The 20,315-nt window shown below is 45.9% G+C and overlaps 1 protein-coding gene across 8 annotated transcripts in view; it reads left to right on the forward strand.

Annotated features, from left to right (window-relative positions):
* SH3D19 (SH3 domain containing 19) overlaps positions 1-20,315 on the forward strand; it is a 157,165-nt gene that overhangs the window by 129,557 nt on the left and 7,293 nt on the right. For 5 of the 8 annotated variants that reach the window (XM_084768547.1, XM_084768548.1, XM_084768551.1 and 2 more), the window contains 9 exons: positions 3,265-3,326; positions 4,532-4,796; positions 7,031-7,099; positions 7,278-7,418; positions 12,959-13,031; positions 14,158-14,288; positions 16,181-16,239; positions 18,583-18,824; positions 19,452-19,504. In XM_084768547.1, the coding sequence (XP_084624673.1) occupies positions 3,265-3,326; positions 4,532-4,796; positions 7,031-7,099; positions 7,278-7,418; positions 12,959-13,031; positions 14,158-14,288; positions 16,181-16,239; positions 18,583-18,824; positions 19,452-19,504 (1,095 nt within the window). The remainder of the gene's footprint in view (positions 1-3,264; positions 3,327-4,531; positions 4,797-7,030; positions 7,100-7,277; positions 7,419-12,958; positions 13,032-14,157; positions 14,289-16,180; positions 16,240-18,582; positions 18,825-19,451; positions 19,505-20,315) is intronic. The other 3 variants (XM_084768546.1, XM_084768549.1, XM_084768553.1) reach the window with 1 other exon arrangement.

Genomic DNA, 20,315 nt, shown 5'->3' on the forward strand with positions numbered 1-20,315 from the left:
GTCCCGTTGGGGGTCGCTGGAGCTGTGTGCTCTCTGGTCATCTCAAAGCATCCCCAAGCTGTTGACATTACTGGAGCGTCAGGAAATGTGTCATGGCTCAAGTCAGAGTCCAGGCACAGAGCACAGAAGTGATGCGCCCAAGACAGACAGTCTGACGCTCAGCTCTGCTTCAAGAGGGAACATCAGCTCCTACAAAGCTTACCTAAACCAGGTGCTCCACAGTTCTCACACACGTGTGATGCACATGTGGTCTAGGGAGAAGGAGAAATAGCAGCCCCTTTTTAAATGCCACACAAACCTGGGACTCCCCAGCCCTCGGGAGGCAGAGGTAGGCAGATCTCTGTGAGTTCGAGGCCAGCCTGGTCTACAAAGTGAGTCTAGGATAGCCAAGGCTACACAGAGAAACCCTGTCTTGGGGGGTGGGGGGAGGGAAGACAGGAAAAAAGAAAAACCAAAAAAAGAAAAAGAAAAAAAACCCCAAACAAACAAACAAAAAACTGGGACTCCCTGGGCCTACTGACCCTCACCTGGTACCTTAGCACTTGGAGACACTGAGACAGAAGAGTCCTGAGTTCTCCTTTCATTCAAGCTGTACATCTCAAAAATAAATTTTTGAAGAGAAAAAAAGGAATTTTTCTAAAAGTATGATTCTAATGCAGATGGTGAGTCGATGGCATCCATAGAAATGCTATGAGCAGAAAAACACCTCAGCCAGGAACTCAGCCATCATCTCTGATGCTAGGGTTCCAGGGTATCAGAATTAGAAAAAAAAAAAAAAAAAAACACTAAACTAAACTAAAACGCTACAGAAAGGCTTCACAGTGTGTGCGGAACGCTGAAGAGGGGGAAACCGTAACCAGTAATCTCCGAGGGCTGTTGGCAGAGGGTGGGCACCAGCCCAAACTGAGCAAACACTCAGGCAAGCGCCGCAGTAGGGGCCACCTCACTCGCTGTCAGGGGGTGTCACATATGGCAGTGTCTTCCAGGATATGCCTTCCTTGTTCCAACTTAAAGTCTGTCAAAAGTGAGAGACCAACAAGATATTTTAGGGCTGGAGAGACGGCTCAGTGGTTAAGAGCACTGTCTGCTCTTTCAGAGGTCCTAAGTTCAATTCTGTATTCTGATCTGGTGCCCTCTTCTGGCCTGCAGGTGTACGTGCAGATAGAGCACTCATAGACATATAATAAATAAGTAAATTTTTGAAAGGCATTTTAAATTTCCTACAAACATACATGGGATATAGGATGTAGCTCAGTTGTAGTAAAGCCTTGCTAAAAAACAAATGAGAGAAGAGCCTCAGACCAAGAGGATCATATGCCATATGATGTATACACGTTAATGGTTTTGCTGAAATTTCCCTTTATTATTAAGGTACATCCCACAACTAATTTTGAAGAAAATCAATAAAAAGTTCTCCTTCCCTGCTAAAGTTTGTTTGCTTTCATCTCAAAGGTGGGCAAGGAGAGATGTGCATTTTATCAGAGCAGTATTGTCAGGAAGAATTACGAGCCGCAGCGTATTTAAAAGGCATGGCTTATATGCTGGAATATTGCAGGGTTTATGAGCTGGTGGCTTGCCTCACTACATTAACTGAACTCATTAGTGAAGCCAAGTTTTAAGGACAAGCTTAATTTGTTTTTTAAAAAATGAGGTTTTAAGACATCGAAACATGTTTAAATTATCATAGTTATTGGCGATTAATCACTTGGTATTTAAGGAAATGTTATAAATAGCATGAATTTAAAAATCATGGAAAGAAGTTTAAAGTCATTTGTTATAGGGATAAAACAGTTTGAATTTGCCCAAAGATTTCTTAGCAATAACTAAGTAATTGTTAATGCAGAGTAATTTTAAAGGGCCAGAACATGTTCCCTTTAAAGTCTTAGAGACAGTATTCAATGGGTGTATACTCGGGTCTTAAAAAGTGTGAAAGGGAGCCAGGCACGGTGGCACACGCCTGTAATCCCAGTATCAGGGAGGCAGGGGAAGGAGAATCTCTGTGAGTTCGAGGCCAGCCTGGTCTACAAAGTGAGTGCAGGACAGCCAGGGCTACACAGAGAGACCCTGTCTTTTGCTGGGGGGGGGGGGGGATAGGAAATAGGAAAAGGAAAGTTGGTCTTAGTAGTAAATTTTTTCAGTTTTCAATTGGAAAACATAAAATAAAGGAACAATTTAGTTAGAACTTTTCCAGACGAAAAGAACAAAAAGGTTTGTTTGGGTTTGAGTTTGAGATTTTTTTTTCCATTTCCCACTCAACAGAACCCTCAACCTGTGACATGTTCTGAAAACCTTTGAAACAGACCAGCCGAGCCCCCTCCTGTGGGAAATCTCTCTTCACTCCCCACCTCCAAACTGTCTATTATTAGGCTGCAGAGTCAACTAAACACACTGCCTTCCCACCCACCCATCACCCACCCCCGTCTTCCACAAAGCCCTCAGCAGCCCGTGGAAGCCTGTCCGTGGTCTGCAGACACCCACTTCTCCTCTGCCCTTCTGGCTCTCCTCACAGGCCTTCCTCACCTTCTTCAGTTCAAATCTCACTGCTTGTTTTGAAGCTACACCCCAAGGAGATGAGCTCTGACTGCCCCAAGCCACACAGCCACCATATCATTCTCCATGGTTCAAACTCAGGACCGTTTGTTTTCTGCCATAACTGAGATGAAGAAATATGCCATATTCTAAAACCGAAGCCAGCAAGCTGTAGCAGGAAAGGAGAAAACCACTTTCTAGGACGCCCGACCCACTCTTCTGTCTGCTGAGGGCACCAGGCACACGTGTGGTTTCACAGACATGAATAGGCAAAAGAGTCATACACATTTTTTTAAAAAAGTCTTTTTTAAAAATATTGCTTTATGGGCTAGGCATGGTAGAGCATGCCTTTAATCCTAGGACTCTAGAGACAGAGGCAAGTGGATTTCTGAGTTCAAGGCCAGCCTGATCTACATAGTCCCAGGCCAGCAAAGTGAAACCCTGTCTCAAAAATAGATAGAAAGATAGATAGATAGATAGATAGATAGATAGATAGATAGATAGATGATAAATAGATAGATAGATAGAATTATATATGTGTGTATTTTTTACGTGTGTGTGTGTGTGTGTGTATGTGTGTGTGTGTGTGTGATACTGAGAGTCCTTCTCAGCTGCTCTCAGCAACGTCACAGCTTTCCTACTTAAGAGACTCACCTCAAAAGTTGACCCCAGCTTCTCTTGAAAACTCTTGCTTTAGGTTAGTCTTGACTAAAGAGTACTCTGTGACATTTGTAGGAACCAGAGCAAGCCAGCGAATCGGGAGGCTCGGTAAAAGGACCCCCCAGGCTGCCACCAAGGTGGGTAAGATGTGGGAAAGTTGGCGGGAGGTGACTGCTTGGAAAACTGGCTCTCCTTTGCTGTCGTCCAGATGCTGGGCTGTGCACCTTAGATCTTGTCTTGGAGAGACACCTGGGAGTCGGCCCAGGCCGCCAGCCCACAGTCAGCTTGTGACAGCAAGTTCTGGGACTCTCTGATCTTTTTTTCTCTTTTAACAAGATCCAAAAACCTACAGAGCACAAACATGAGTCTCTAATATTTTTTCCAAATAAACAAGACAGCTTTCCAAACTAAAATAACAGTTCCTCTTCTGCAATCTCATAAACGCCCTCCTGTTAGGAGAGGCAGGCCTGCTTCTCAGCAGCACTGAAGGGAGCTCAGAGGCGACCTGTCTGTCCCCTGAGCTCTAGAGGTGTGTGAACAAAGGCTGTCACGCTTTCAGAAAGCATGGCCGTGCTGAAATTTATTACCATTTAGAGATTAGGAAAGTGCTTTCAAAGCAATATCTGTCCTATTCCATTTGCAGAACTTTTTTTTTTAAGATTTATCTATTTATGATGTATACAATATACATTAGATCACATTATATAGATGGCTGTGAGCCACCATGTGGTTGCTGGGAGTTGAACTCAGGACCTCTGGAAGAGCAGTTGGTGCTCTTAACCTCTGAGCCATCTCTCCTGCCCTCTTGAGGACTTTCTGTATGCTGAATTAAGAGTTTTAATAATAAGGCCTATAATGTGAACATTAGGGGGGTTTGATGTTCCTTTTCTAATTATACAAAGAACCTAAGCACATATACCTGATAGTGTCGTGTGTATAAGCTTTTGTCTCAGACTGCGGTAGAAAGCACTTAGCTTCCTGAAATAGTGTGTTTAGCAGCAGTTGGGGCCTGGGATGTCTCGTGGCAGTAAATGCGTGTTTGTCTTGAACTAATGAATCTCCAGTGCGAGGTAAGAGGTAGCTGGAGCATCATGGCACTTCCTCTAATATAATGTTTAATGCAACAGTCATTTGCTCAAAAAAAAAAAAAAAAAAAAAACAGCATACCCTGCAGGTTTCTGGAAATTGTATCCCACTAGCAGAAAAGCTCCTCACGCCTGCACCAGGGTGTGTGTGTGTGTGTGTGTGTGTGTGTGTGTGTGTGTGTGTGTGTGTATAAAAGGATCAAACAGAGTCTAGATGAGATCAAAACGCTGACTCATGGCTCCCCCTTGCCTTTCAGACCTGTACACGGAAAAGTCATTCCACTTTGGAGACCTCCTCCCAAAGGGGCCCCTGAGAGACCACCCCCTCCTAAACTTTCTGCAACCAAATCATCTAGTAAAAATCTGCCTTTTAGTCGGTCCTCTTCTGACATGGATCTTCAGAGAAAGCAGAGTCACTTGGCATCTGGCCTCTCAAAAGCCAAGAGTCAAGTCTTTAAGACCCAAGATCCGGTGCTACCCCCTCGTCCCAAACCAGGGCACCCCCTCTACAGGAAGTACATGGTAAGACTGAACTTTAGGCTGGGACTTAGAGTCAGAGGCAGGCGGATCATTGTGAGTTCAAGTCCAGCCGGGTCTACAAAGAGAGTCCAGTACAGCCAGGGGCTACACAAAGAGACCCTGAAGACTGGTCTTTAGAAATGTTGGTACTTAAGGGCTTTGTGCTAGGAGAAGACCTGTAACCGTTAGGAATGTGGTAAGAGCAAGTGTGGGGATGGCTTGAGAGAAGTCGGCTGCCACGGTTCTCTGGTGCTGGAGAGATGGCTCGGGGGTTCGAGTCCCAGCAGCCCCATAACACTTCACCACCGCCCCTCACTCTAGTACCAGAACATACATGATGCCCAGACACGCGTGCGAGCAAAATACTCATACACGTAAAACAAATCTTTAAAAAAGAAAACAACAAAAGCCCTGGGTTTTCAAGGCAGGTATCAGTAACAAGAGAAACACAGGAGAGGGACAGCAGGCAGATGGGCCTCTGGCTCATTGCCACAGTAGGGTCTGCCATGGGAGAAGGTGGCAAATGCTATGGTTCATCTCCTGGTGTAGTTTGTACTTTACAGCTGCTTTGCCCACTAACTGAGTAGCATTTAAATGAGGTAGAAATTAAGCTTTTATTAAGATCAATGGACTTTCTTACAGTTTTCCCCCGTTCTGTAAGCATAATTATCATGGCCCATTTAATAGCTACTAGTTAAAAGTTCTTATCAGTAATTGAGGTAGTTGAATATTAATTTTGTTCTCTTTGGAAGTCCCCCCCCCCTCCCCTGCCCCACCAAACGACTTTTGCCTGTGTTTCCCAAAAATGGCAGACAGAATTGATTTGTTTTCTGTGTGGTCAGGTCAACCTAGAAAAGTGTGAAAATTAACTAAGAAGTGGGTGCGGAGGACTATTTGTGTTTTTAAAATATTTGTATGGCAGTTCTGCGCTTAACAGCAGTTAGTAATTTTATCATGGTCTACATTTCCATCAAGCCAGAAAGTGGTTGTTGTTGTTGTTGTTGTTTTTACTTTAAGCTAATTCAGGTTTTGAGAAGAGAATAAGCATAAAAACAGATAAATATATTCACAATCATTTAAATAGATAAAACCTATTTGCCTGCCCCCCCACTTCCCCTCAGCTAAGATGAAGTATGAACTAATGAAATTTTAACTCCCCAAACCCAAGGGATAGTCTTTGGGATAGGCTACTTAACAAATAAACTAAAACAGTAATTGGTATATGTATTGAGAACTAATTATTAGCTAGACACTATTCAAAACTAACCTTGTAGATTGGATACATTATTATCCCCATTATACAAATAAGGAAAATGAGACCAAGATGGAGACTTAGGCCAGTTAGCAGCAAAAACCAGGATTTTAACACAGAACAATTGAGTCCACACGCCATTTTACCGTACTGTGAACACAGTGTTAGTTAGTGCTACTGCCTCTATTTGCTTTGGTCATCCTATGCCAAGATTGTTTATTGTAAGGGAACCAGGTTGCACTTGGAGTTCTGCGGAGTTGTCTAATGTCAAACCACTTAAGGAATTGAGAGAAATCAAGAATTCCAGCTGGTGGTCTATTTAGAGTGATAGGTCCCCTTATGAAATACATCCTAAAATTCACTTCCCACGCCCCATGGCTACACTACTGAAATATCTGTGTGCCTCAGGAGCCCGGGGAGCTGTGGAGTTGTGGGAGAAGTGACTCTACTCGACCCAGCTTTACCAGGCTTCCTCCTTGTGCTCTGTGTCTTTGCTCTTGGTAGCCCAGGGCCCACGCAACCTCCTTCTCCACCCTTGTGTGCGTATCTTATAGAGCTACTGACCAGCGCTCACCAGCCAACGTTTACCAAGGCAGGAACAAAACCCCTTGGCCCTGGGGCCCTGATTAAAAAACAAACAAACAACAACAACAAAAACCATCCTAAAATCAGACTACTGAGGGGAACAGGAAGTGGTTGGGCTTTCATCAGACAGACACTGGCTGCCAGGGAGCCTACAAGGCAAATGGAAACCGTCAGGAAAGCCCGTCAGAGAGCTTCTAAGCGAACACGAGGCCGCACTGACCCTTTGCAGTCCTGTGAGCTCAACTTCACCTCCTAAGAGCTTTAGTGCCCAGGAGAAACGCTTGACAGCTCGCTCACCTTCTGAAGAATTTTCACTTTAGCCCTCGTGCCAAAGCCTAAGTGATCAGCAGCAGGTGAGAGTCTGAGGCCGTGAATAATTCTCTTACGGTTTACATTTAAGCTGTCTGTGCCTCATGGAATCGCCAATGAAGACATTGTCTCCCAAAGCCCCACGGAACTCTCTTGTAAGGTAAAATCAAGCTCTTTCTTTACTGACTGATTTAAAAAAAAGACAAAAAAAAACCTTGCCCTTTGTTCCTGCTATTACTCGTTATTAAATGCTTTAGGCTCCAAAGATTAAAATGTGGGAAAGTAATAATGTTTTATTAAATAATAATTGCTTCAGAGAGCCGTGTTGTGCTTTACAGCGCGGGGACGTCCTTGTGATCCTGAAGCAGGCAGAAAATAATTACTTGGAATGCCAGCGGGGAGAAGGCACTGGCAGAGTCCACCCATCCCAGATGAAGATCGTCACCCCGCTTGACGAGCGCCCGAGGAGCCGACCTAACGTAAGGAGTGGCTATTGTGCGCCTTCGTGTCATACATGACAGCACCTCCCTAGAACTATTAATTATATCCTCCCTCCCCGGCTTTCTTTTATTAGCAGCATTATTTTAATCAAGGTGGAAATAAAAGTAGCAGTTTGCTCCAGTTTTGTAACAAATGACTCTAATCATGTCGGCCCAGAGACTACAGGGTGATCTGCCCTCTTGGTGTCCCGGTGGCTTGTGGGAGCTAGGTCACTCACGGAGTTCCAGCTGAGAAAGCTACTTACTCCTTTAAATAGTGTGAGCCTGTTTATTGAGTACCAGAGGTTGTTATTATAGCAGAAGGAATCAATTATTTTAAAAGGAATCCTGAGCCAGGCGTGGTGGCACACGCCTTTAATCCCAGCACTCGGGAGGCAGAGGCAGGGGGATTGCTGTGAGTTCTAGGCTAGCCTGGTCTACAAAGCCAGTTTCAGGACAGCCAGGGAATTTAGAGAGACTCTGTCTCGGAAAACAAAGCAAATAAGACAAAAGCAAACATAATCTAAGAGGTGGTGGGTGCTCCCTTGTAATTCCAGCAAGAAGGGTCAGGAATCCAAGCTCACCTTGGATGAATGGCCGTGGGGTGGGTCTAGGCCAGCCTCAGTGACAGGAGACCCTAGGGGGAGGGGGAGGGGGCCGTGGGGTGGGTCAAGGCCAGCCTCAGTGACAGGAGACCCTAGGGGGAGGGGGAGGGGGGCTGTGGGGTGGGTCAAGGCCAGACTCAGTGACAGGAGACCCTAGGGGGAGGGGGAGGGGGGCTGTGGGGTGGGTCAAGGCCAGCCTCAGTGACAGGAGACCCTAGGGGGAGGGGGAGGGGGCCGTGGGGGTGGGTCAAGGCCAGACTTAGTGACAGGAGACCCTAGGGGGAGGGGAGGGGTGCTATGGGGTGGGTCAAGGCCAGCCTTAGTGACAGGAGACCCTAGGGGGAGGGGGAGGGGGCTGTGGGGTGGGTCAAGGCCAGACTCAGTGACAGGAGACCCTAGGGGGAGGGGAGGGGTGCTATGGGGTGGGTCAAGGCCAGCCTCAGTGACAGGAGACCCTAGGGGGAGGGGGCGGGTGGCTTCTTGTAAACCTATAAACCTCATTTCTCTGATTTAATAAATTCATTAAGTGTAATCCAGTGTCTCAAGTCACAATTTAGGCCTGACGAGTCTGTGGAGCCTGATGCGGTGATTCCTGAACATGGTTTATGTAGCACAGCTCAGGGTGAGAAGCTAGGCAGCTGTCCGACTTCTGAGCGACACCCTCAGCTCTGGCTGTATTTTTGGAAGACTTTAACTTACCCAGCTAAGTTTTCAGTATTTGTTACTCAAGATAACACATATGAAAAAATACAGCCCAGCCATCACTCAAGGAAAGAATTTAGTTTGTTACTCATCCTAGACTTCATAGTCTCGTCTAATTCCTTCTTCTTGGAAGGCAGTTTATCTTTTGAAGTTTTTCTAAGAAACTGAAAATCCTCGTTTTAGGGAGATGATATGTCTTCAGCTAGTGCATCTGGCATGTGAAAACTCTAACTAGTTCACACAGGGAAAATTCTCTTACCCATTTTTCACTGTTTGGGTCCAGCATCATCCATCTGCTGCAGCCGCCCTTCCTCTCTTAGAGTGTGCCGTTGGTGATGACAGGCGTTTCAGTGCCAAAAAAAAAAAAAAAACTATCCTTTTACATATAATTTGAAAGTTAAAAGCATAACAGCCCAAAGCCCCTCCACTTTAAACATCTCCTCTTAGTTTCGGCTGTGGATTTGAAGAGAATTGGCACGCAAGGGTCAGTGCATTGTCCCTATTGGTAACCTCAGGCGGTTGTATTTGTAGGGATTGTTGCCAGTGTTAGAGAAGAAAGCTTGCGTAGCCCACCGGCCCAGCCCTCACCTAGCGTGCACCGGTGCCCATTCATGACCACCGAAAGCAGGGAAGGAGGAGGCCCAACGTGACACACCTTTCCCTAACTGCTCAACGGAAGACACTAAATGAACCGATCATGGGTCAATCCCAAGGGCTGGTCATAGAGAAAAGGAAGGGTTATCCCCGAGTGTGTGGCTTCACTTTGCCTTCTGTTGTGGTTTTTATATGGGAAGAAAGAATGGCTACACCCAGCGGAGTTGTTTTTAGAATTGACATATTATATGGAAACCCAAAAAAGGTAAATCCATAAGGACAGGAAGTATATTAGTGTTTGCTTAGGGCCGAGGGGAAGGTGGATGAGGCGTAGTTGCCAGACAGTAGGTGTTAATCCCACTGGGTGAGAAGAAGACCACTACCACAATTTTCTGAGCCAATTTTGAAGCAAGCTTTGATTAACACTGGCCAGGATGATGGGCTCTGGCCAAGTCCATCCCAGGGATTCCCATGTAAGGCACCAAATTACACGAGTCAGAGGCTTATAAAGGGGAAACTCACAAGGCTGCATACTTCCCAGCCTCCTCCAATCAGGGGCAAACACGTCCTGATGTACTTCCCGCCTGCGTACCACCCACCTGTGTGTGACCAAGCACATCCAGTGCAGTTGGGGCAACCATCCTTGTTTACTGCAGTGAGAATATTTGGCTTATTATCTTACATGAACAATAGCCCCCAGCCTTCCAGGAAGTTATCTGTCCTTGGGCAAGTGGGGCTTACAGGTTAGAGCCATTTTTGATGTCTTAAGCACAGCAATTAAAACTTAAAACATAACTTTAGCCCTCACACAGGTTCTGTGGGGAAGCGGGGAGGAATCATAAAAATGCTCAACAGACTTTAATGATAGTTGCACAGTTCTGTGCATTTCTAAACCCACACATGTTCTAAATGGACAAATTTTGTTTTGTGGGAATTGTATCTAAGACATTTAACAAGTTAAACGAGCTAATGCTAATGGGTGGAAGGCACTTTGACAGTGACTGGAGCACAATAAATGAGCAATGGCATTAGCTATTGTTGTTTGGTTGGTTGGTTTTGGTTTATCGAGACAGGGTTTCCTCTGTGTAACAGCTCTGGCTGTCCTGGAACTAGGTCTGTAGTGGAGGCTGGCCTCGAACCCACGGAGATCCGCCTGCCTCTGCCTCCCAAGTACTGGGATTAAAAGTGTGCGCCACCACCACCCAGCTGGTATTAGCTATTCTTCTTGTTATAGTATCTCTTTAGCTGTGATGTAGAAAAGACCTTTGAAGTATTTTTAGTTTTACCTACCGGATATGCACCCTGGTGGCAGAGTCTGGGTTGTACTGCCCCCTTGTGGACAGCCCTGTCAAGCCTGTTCCGCCTGGTGAGTCTCATTGCTCATCATTAAAGGCTTGAAAAAGGACACTCACCAACTTGACCTTCTTGGGCTTCCGTTTATTTAGATTGTTGGTCCACTTGGAGACTCAGGTCCATGTTAGATTTGGCCAACAGCCTAATACCGTTCCTTTGCCTACAGATGTAAATCAAGAACAGATAAAAAAAAAATCACACGCACGCATAATCTATCACGTAAATGGCCATTTGAAAGCCACTGGAGACCTACAGCAGCTCACGAGTACAAAAACCCCCCGTGTTGCTCATTATTTAGACAAAGGCAGCCAGCAGAGCTAAGAACATGTTCGTCTTGCCTTAGTAAGCCCATATAAAAAGCTGCACCAGCCATTACTGCCACAGCCTGAGTTACAGTTCTGCTTTACCTGTATCAAGAAGAGACAGTTTGCCCCTGGAGTGCATTGTGGTTAAAAGAGCAGGAGGATTCGAGAAAGATCTGACAGAAAGGCTGCTGGGTGGGAGGAAGGGGCCATTCCTCACAGTACACTGTGATCAAGGCAGTGCACTAGGACTGTGAAGGGACAGAGCTGAGGTCTCCCTAAGAGGTCAGGGGTCACTGAAAAAGTGCAAAAGTCCAGCTCCCTTTATTCCATACGTTTGGTAGTGCTGAAGGATTTTAACTAACATCTCCCAAGGGTTGCAGGCGGACGGAGCAAGGCGTCCCAGCACCACCAAAGAAAGTAAAGCAACATCCTTTAAACTGGAGTTGATGGTGGTGATGATGGTGTCATTGATAAGCCTGTTTCTTCATATGAAGATGCTGAGAACCCAGGTGTGGTGACATATGCCCATGATCCTATCCCTGGAGGATGCTGAGGCAGGAGCATCACGAGTTTGAAACCATGCTCGTCTATGTAGTGAGCTCCAGGCCTGCCTGGAGATATAGCAAGACCCTGTCTCAAGAAACAAAGTAAGCAGGGAGCAGTGGCGCACACTTGTAATTCCTGTGCTAGGATTACAGATGGAGGCGGAGATAGGTGGGTCTCTGTGAGCTCGAGGCCAGCCTGGTCTACAAAGCGAGTCCTGGACAGCAAAGGCTACATGGAGAAACCCTGTCTCAGAAAGAAAAAAAAAAGAAACAAACAAACTAGCAGAGGCAGGAGGATCTCTACGAGTTTGAGGCCAGCCTGATCCACATAGCAGCAGAAGAAGAAGGCGGGGGGGGGGGGGGGGGGAGGGGGGAGGGGGGCGGGGGGGGAGGGGGAGGGGGGAGGGGGGAGGGAGGAAGAAAGAAAGTAAAACCAAAGAGAAGAGCAACCGCTCATCAGTAGTGAAGTGGCCCCCTTCAGCCTCACCTTCTCTCACTAATCCAGGCCAGTGTTCACCTAGCTAAAGAATACTGCGTTCTGTTTGCTAATTTACTTAGAATCACTGTTGGGTAAAACACTTGGATTAAATAGAAAGGCCAGGCGGGCATGGGAAATAACGCTGCTTTCAAACCAGAGAATGTATTCAGTTAAGTGGTAATAAATGAACTGGTTGTACTTTGGTGAATTACACTTTTGTGGGAAGTCGTTAGCTCCTTTCATTATTATAAAGAGCGAGAACACAAATACAGAACTTCATTCTCTTCCGTCAGAATAGGCTGAGCTGTGAGAGCTCCGTCCTTAAGGTTTAAGGACAAGGAAAGGGGAGAGGACCGTGGAAAGGCAAAGCGGCCAAATGCCGCAGCTTTGAGGCAGGATAAATGCTGCGGTGTTTCGTTTTTATTTCCTTTAAAGTTTTCGACGTTAAACAGTTCTGTCTTGTTTTAGTTTCTTCCTTTAAATCAAAATGCTTGATGGGGCTGGAAAGATGGCTTCTGGGTTAAAAGACTTACCGCTGCTTTGTAGAGGACGCGGGTTCAGTTCTGAGCAACTGCAGTTCCAGGGGGAAACTGATGCCGCCTCCTGGTCGCTGTAGGTGCCGGGCACTTGTATGGCGCACAGACGTACATGCAGGCAAAACACCCGCAGTATAAAATAAGTGAGTCTTTGAAAAGAAATGCTTAGCGGTATGCAGTTGAAATGTATTTCTGTCCCCACTGGCAAGGACACATTCTTTTTTGAGGTGATAAGGATTCCTTGACGAGATCACCTGTGTGGTTGGCATCTAGCTTTCGTGGTGCAGTCCTTTTGGGGGGACTTTAACGAAAACAAACGAACAAACAAACAAACAAACAAAACCATGATCTCAGAGTGAAGAATGAAGCCAGCGTCTATCGTGCGCACCCCACTCACAGCTCTGTTTCCCCTCCCCCCCAAGGATTCAGGTCACGCTCAGAAGCCTGTTGACAGTGGCGCGCCTCACGCTCTGGTTCTCCATGATTTCCCAGCAGGTAAAGGCAGAAAGAATAAATTGGTGGAGCCCTGGGCTGCCCTCTCCGATCCTTTCTTCCTCATTTTGCCCTAAAAATTCTAGCCTGCAGATACCGTCCTAGCCATCAGCTCTACTCTCAGGGGCACCTAGTCATGCCAGAAAGCTTAGCTGAAAACCTGGCCTTGAAAAGGATGGGGGGATTCCCCCACTCAAAGAAAACTAGGAACTGCTTACCAGTTCCAAGCTTGAGCTTTGTGATGAAGGTTTAGCTCAAAATACCATTGTTTGGGGGCTCAGGCTAGAACGTTAAAATGAAGTTAATTATAATTTAATAAGTAAAGTGGGTTTTTAAAAAAATGTATATGTGCCTCATCCACCACTTACCTATGAGACCACAGTATTGCTTTTTTTTTTTTCTTTTTTGGTTTTTTTTTTTTTTTTTTTTTTGAGACAGAGTTTTTCTGTGTAGCTTTGGCTGTCCAGGACTCGCTTTGTAGACCAGGTTAGCCTTGAACCCACAGAGATCCACCTGCCTCTGTCTCCCAAATGCTGGGATTAAAGGCATGCGCCACCGCCGCCCGGCCTACAGTATTGCATTTTTGTAATCACTTTAAGTTATCCTTCATAGCCAAGGCTATGAATGTTTTTTAAAACTATTTACAACTTATTTATATATACTTGGCAGATTGATTTTTATTTTAGTGTAGATAAATTCCCTTCCTAAAGAGCTGTAGTACTCCCCTAGTTAATATTTGAGGTTGAAATGGCTTTCAAGGGTGGCTGGGAATAATGGTAAATGTATCATGCTGTGTCTATAAAGGCCTTTCAGTGTTGAATGTGTTTTCAGTAAGAGACTTGTGTTGGCACAGTAGGAATCACTGGGCAGCACAATGGTGGCTTTAAAATCTGTTTCCTTTTGTAGCTCTATCTAATCGGATCTTAGAAAAGAGAACCTCTAATATCAATTTTTTAAAAAAAAAATAAAATTGTATAAGAAAATTAATCTGATCAGTATAATCTAGTCTGTCTCCAAATCAGCAGAATGCACTGCCTCTGTGGACAGAGCTAAATGCTACTTTGTTCTCTGCTTTAATGGCATGTGCAGCTGGGGCGATTCATCGTGTGTCACCAATTCTGTGTTACAGAAGAAGCTGACGATCTGCGTCTCACATCTGGAGAGATTGTTTATCTTCTCGAAAAAATAGATGCCGAGTGGTACAGAGGGAAATGTAGAAACCAGACTGGCGTATTTCCTGCCAATCACGTCAAAGTCATTGTAAGCGGGTTTTGTTTATTTCACTTGGCCACACGTTCAGTTCAGTGACACTGAGAGAAAGGAGCGAGTAACCAGAGGCCTACAGCCTTGAGTTCCCCGTCTCCGTCTTCGCATCATCGTTTGGCATCTTAAAAATAGTTATTTCCCCCCCACACAGACTGTGTCAGCAGTCAGCCATGGAGGAGAAAGGGCTCACAGGCCCTACCTCCACCCTGACCTATCGGTTATTGACAGAGTCCAGAAAGTGAGAGTCATTATCTTTAGTTGTGTGCCCACTGCTGGGCCCACTGCACCCCGGTGGGGCAGTGTCAGTTGGTAGACCGTTGATCCCTGGAAGGTTCTTAAGCACTTCTATTAGTTTTTTGAGACACTTAGTGAACATGAGTTAAGTGCTCCTGGACCATCCTGAAGGGATGTTCTTTAGGGTTGTGGTGCCATGTCAGCTTGAGGATGCCAAGACACTTTTACTGGAGGTAGTGGTCCATTCGTGATTGTTCACATAATTATGTTTTCAAGTCCGATCAGAGAAAATTATACTGAAACATCAAATTTGTATAGCCCCTGGTAACTTAACTTGTGAACACATTCCAGTAGGTTGAAGGCCTTTATGCTAAGCCTGGGTAGCTGTGAAACATAGGGGCAAAACAAGATCGCTCTTTGAATTCTTGTATTAATAGGAAAAATATGACTCACTCCCTGATATGTGAAATATCAATAAAGCTAACCTAAAAGTTAACAGCATATTTTGAAGGGAAAAAAAAACAATAATTTTCCATTACATTAGAAACTTTAAGACCTAAGCATAACGGAAAATCTGTATTTTTCAAATAGAAAAGAGTTCGAGCCTCTTAGACTGTGAGATGTAGGTCGTAAAAATTGCCCAGTGTAGATGTGGCCTGCTTCTTTGGAGAGCTCCAGCCACATGCCCTAAATTAATATTAAGAGTAATGTTAGTTTTAGCAATCCTCTTCATTTTTCTTCTGCTCAGGGCAACGGTGCTTTAAAAAGCACAATTACCACGCTGAAATCAATCACAGCCAGCCAGCCACATTACTGGTATAAATGTTATTCCTAAGCCCACAAGTTTAAAAAATTGTTTTAAAACATCCGACTTATAGAATTTATCAAAAAGGGCACTGATCTAATATAGACCTCCCGGCCTTAAGTAGTTTTCAACTGCGTGCTTATGGCCAAGAATTCTACTCCGGCCCGGATCTACTATTTACCTTGTAAGTAAGCAGCCAGATGAAGTGTCCTGCACTCAGTGGACGCCCGTTCGGTACAGATTGCTTCCTTTTTGCCCTGTTTATAGGAAGGGGAAAAGTTCTCCTCAGGTCATGGAGAGAATCCACAAATCTGAGCAAATGCCTCATTTGGGGACCAGGGAAGTGTGGCAGCATCCTGCCCTTCATTTGCACAGGGCGACAGCGTCATGTATGACCTGACAGCTGATGATGTCATAAGCTCCTCAGGGACAGATACTTGTGCTCATGGCGGCACACAAGGCAAGAGATGGCTGGCTGCTCAAGGAGGGCTAGCTACATCAGCAGCTGTTCCCCACCCCCACCCCTAGCAGACAGTGTCTTACTACGATAGCCCAGGCTAGCCTCCCCTGCCTCCTCCTGCCTGGGTCTCCTGTGTGCTGGTGTCACGGAGAATGTCACTCGTCCAGCTGAATCCGTGCTTTTTTTTCCCAAAAAAAAAAACCCCAATTTGGTTTTCTTAGTGTTTAGCAACTGTCCTTCCGATACATACAACCGGCTGCACCACTGTTTAATTTCAGTCACCCATTTTCTAATTATTTGACGTTAAATTTATTTTAACCAAAGTATGAAAAAAAAAAAAAGAAGAAGAAGAAGAAGCAAGTATTACTATAATTTTGTCTTTGCCAGGTTGATATACCAGAAGGAAGAAGTGGAAAAAGAGAATCATTTTCATCTCACTGTGCTAAGTAAGTTTTTTTTTTTCATGTTCTTTTGTACAAAATAAAAAGGAGTTGTCACTGAAGAATTTCTAAGCTTAATCCTTCCCAATACTTGATTACACAGATTATCAATATCTTTAATTCTGAGGAAATGTTATTTGCATGAAACGTGACAGGGAGAGGCTGGACACATGGCACACTGGTCAGGATGCATCCTGCTCCTGCAGAGGACCCAGGTTCAGGTCCAAGCACCAGTAACTCTGTGTAGCCTTGGCTATCCTGGACTCACTTTGTAGACCAGGCTGGCCTCAAACTCACAACCATCCACCTGCCTCTGCCTCCCGAGTGCTGGGATTAAAGGCGTGCACCACCACACCCAGCTCATAAATCCACACATTTTAAAAAGAAAATGTAGCAGGCTGGTAGAAGCCGGCTGCTGCAGCCTCTCCCACACTGGGGCAGCCTCGTAGCACTCTGGGTAAACTTGCGCTGACCTGGCCTCAGCCTGCACAGAGGCAGTTCTGTCATCAGCGAGGTTATAGTGTGGCTTTCTGGTGTTTATTAGCAGCTCTTTTGGAAACCACCACTGTTTTCCTCATAGAAAAATCTTTCTATCTTATGTGAAGCCTACAAAAACAGCAGACGGAGCCAGGACCTAGCTGAGAGTTCCAATCCCAGCCCGGAAAGCGAGACAGTGGATGTCAGTGGACATTCTGTGTTGTTGTGTTTCTAGAGAGTAGGTAATGGGGAGGGAAGAGTTAAGCTACAGGGTCTCCCTGTGTGTCCCTGTGTTCCTGAGACCTTTCCGGGGATTTATATGCCTTTTATGCCTCGTTGTAACTCCTGTGTGATTTAAAGCCCTGCCACCATGCAGCTTTATACTCTAGCTAAATGAGCAAATTAGTACAATTCAGTACCTGGTGAGGACTGTAAACCTGTCTGTGGATAGGTCAGACATCAGGAGATGTTCCCAGGGGACAGGAGAAAATTAATGCAAAGGTTATCACAAATAAGAAAACTCTTGGGGCCACAGCATCGAGTCATCCGGTCCCGACTCTGCTCTGAGCACAGGGCAGGTTGGATTTCAATGGGCTTGACGGCCATTGATCCACTGACCCGACTTAAATCAGAATTCGATTGCAGCAAGGGCCAACCTCTCCTTTACAGGCGGCTGTTTTCTCTTTAGATCTCTGCTGTTGAAACTTCCCTTCTGAGGGCTCAAATCAAAGGTTTAGTATTAAATCAGACCTTCTACAGACCAAGGTTTGTTTCTGCTTGCATCTTATTTCAGTCAAAATTGCAGGTCACTGAAGGGTTGTTCTGAGTCTTGGGAATGTACTCTTTTTTATTTTTATTTTATTTTATTTTATTTTATTTTATTTTATTTTTCTGAGACAAGGTTTCTCTGTGTAGCCTTGGCTGTCCTGTACTTGCTTTATAGACCAGGCTGGCCTCAAATTCACAGCGATCCACCTGCCTCTGCCTCCCAAATGCTGGGATTAAAGGCATGGGCTACCATGCCCAGCTTATTTTTTGGTTTTTCAAGACAGGGTTTCTGTGTGTCGTCCTGGCTGTTCTGGAACTCACTCTTTAGATCAGGCTGGCCTCGAACTCAGAGATTACCTGCCTTGGCCTCCCAAGCACTGGAATTAAAGACGTACGCTGCCACCAGCTGGCTGAATGCAGCTTCTTAAAGGTGACACACAAATCTTGCAGAGCAGAAAGGTTGATAAATAAGTATGTGTTTTGTGATGCCAGGTTTCTGTTTCCTTTGACCCAACTTGTCTGGCTCATTTATGCCCTCAGCTCGCTGGTGGGTTCAGTACATAGTAGGCATCCCGTCTGCCTGGCAGATGCCCCTTGCCTACTGTCCTCATTCTGAGACAAGACATTTGATGTTGTGCCCCGAGAGTCTCAGGGGGAGCACCCCCAATACCAGCATGTCTGTGGTTGAAAGGGTTTGGACAGGCCACGGATTGCTTTGGCGCAACGACACAGACACATGGAGCCTGGGGAGATTCCGTAATTACGTAAAAGCCGATCCGAAAGGCAGGTGTGCCGTGTAGACTAACCAGCCCGGCTACCGATCCGGAAGGCTGCTTGAAGTCTCTGGCCTTCCATGTGAAAAGCCTCACCATCTAGAAGTAAGCCTTGTCACTTAGACGTGCAGCCTACTCTTTTTCGTGGAAGGGTCTTTTCCCCAATAGAGTAAGCATGCCTTGTCCCATGGGAAGCAGGGTATTTATTGAAAGACTGGATGAAAGTCGAAAAGCCTTCCTAAAGTTACTGCTGGACAGCAGTTGTGCTGGAAGCGTGGCTTAGGGACAGAACTGAAAGGAAAGCCAACTGCGGTCCTTATGTCTTATAAAGGCCCTTGCGTAGCCCATTGCTGTGTTCCTCTCCGTTCAGAGGCCCACGGTGTGTTGCTCGCTTTGAGTATATTGGCGACCAGAAGGATGAGTTGAGCTTCTCAGAGGGAGAAGTCATCGTTCTTAAGGAGTACGTGAATGAGGAGTGGGCGCGAGGAGAGATTCGAGACCGAACTGGCATCTTCCCCCTCAACTTCGTGGAGCTTGCTGAGGACCACCCCACGCCCGGTGCAGGTATTCTAAGTGAGTATGGCAAGTAGGATGCTTGCTGTGTCGTTGCCTAACGCAGAGGAGCCGGTGATAAGTAACGCTTAGGACGCCTGCTACGCCGCCATACTGCGTAAGGTAGTAGGAGAGCTTACTTTGAATGGTAATTTTTGTGGGAAGCTGGGTTTATGTATTGTTTTCGGTGGTTAGTAATGGCTATAGACGAGAAATGACAAAGACTTAGGTTTTGGTTTTGTTTCTGTTTCGGTTTGTTTGTTTTGTTTTTATTTTGGTTTGGTTTGGTTTGGTTTGGTTTTTGGTTTTTCGAGGCAGGGTTTCTCTCTGTTACAGTCCTGGCTGTCCTGGACTCACTTTTGTAGACCAGGCTGGCCTCGAACTCACAGCAATCCGCCTGCCTCTGCCTCCCAAGTGCTGGGATTAAAGGCGTGCGCCACCACACCACACCGGCTGACAAAGACTTAAATGGTTGTACAGTTACTAATGCATCCTGGTTTACAGTTAAATAAACAACCCCTGGGAGGCTGACCCTTAAAGAGACTGGTCTGGCATCCCAGTCTCTGCTGTCACCCCACCTAACAATTTCCCTCTAACACTGTGTGGCCTTTTCATCTGCCTTTTTTTTTTTTCTTCCTTTTAATGTAGGCACAAAAGCACCGCCAAAGACCAAAAATGAAGACCCTGGCGCAAATTCTCAGGTAGGCTGCTTGAGTGAATAAACTGATGTGACAGCCACACATGTAAACCTTGGGAGAACGGGTGCTCTATCTCTCAAGAGGAAATGGTACAGAACCACTGTGTTGTTAGTACGGTAGATGTGGATATAGCACTGCACATGATATCCACAGAAAGATGTGCAGACGCTGATAGAAAGTGAGGAAGTGGGCACCGTGTGCCACTTGCTCTCCCCCTCTTCTCCCTCCCACTTAGTCCCCACTTCTGTTTTCATGTCACATGTATCCCACCCCATTACCCTCTTCTGTGGAGAGGGGCGTTAAGTTAGGGTCTTGTGTAGCCCAGGCTGGCCTTGAACTCCTTTTATCATCCTGCCTCTACCTCCCAAGTGCCGATAGTCTAAGTATGTACTGCCATGCCTCGTTGCTTGGCTGGCCTCAAATAGATGGCTATCCCCCTGCCTCAGCTTCCTAAGTGCCGAGATTACAGGTGTGAGCCACTAAACCTAGCAGGTAAGGAGGCCTTACTTTCTTTTGTTTTTTGGTACACTAGTTACTGAGAAGGGAAGGGATGCCAGGCCCGGTGGGATATGTTCTCTCGGGGTCCTGCCATTTCTCACAGCAACCCTTTAAACGGAACCGAATACCTCAGAGAAGCCTAGTGTGGCACATAGCCAGGAAATAGCAAAGCAGGGTCTGGAACCCCGGCCTGCCTAGCTGCAAAGCCTTTGTCTGCTAGAGGTGCTGGAAAACAGAGTTCTCAACAACTCGGAAGAGCCGTCTGTGCACAGGGCAGAACCTTCTTCTAATGGCCTGGAAGGGGGTTAGAGCCATG

The sequence above is a fragment of the Acomys minous genome, assembly GCF_964271855.1.
Source record: "Acomys minous genome assembly, chromosome: 19".
NCBI classification, from domain to species: Eukaryota; Metazoa; Chordata; class Mammalia; order Rodentia; family Muridae; genus Acomys; species Acomys minous.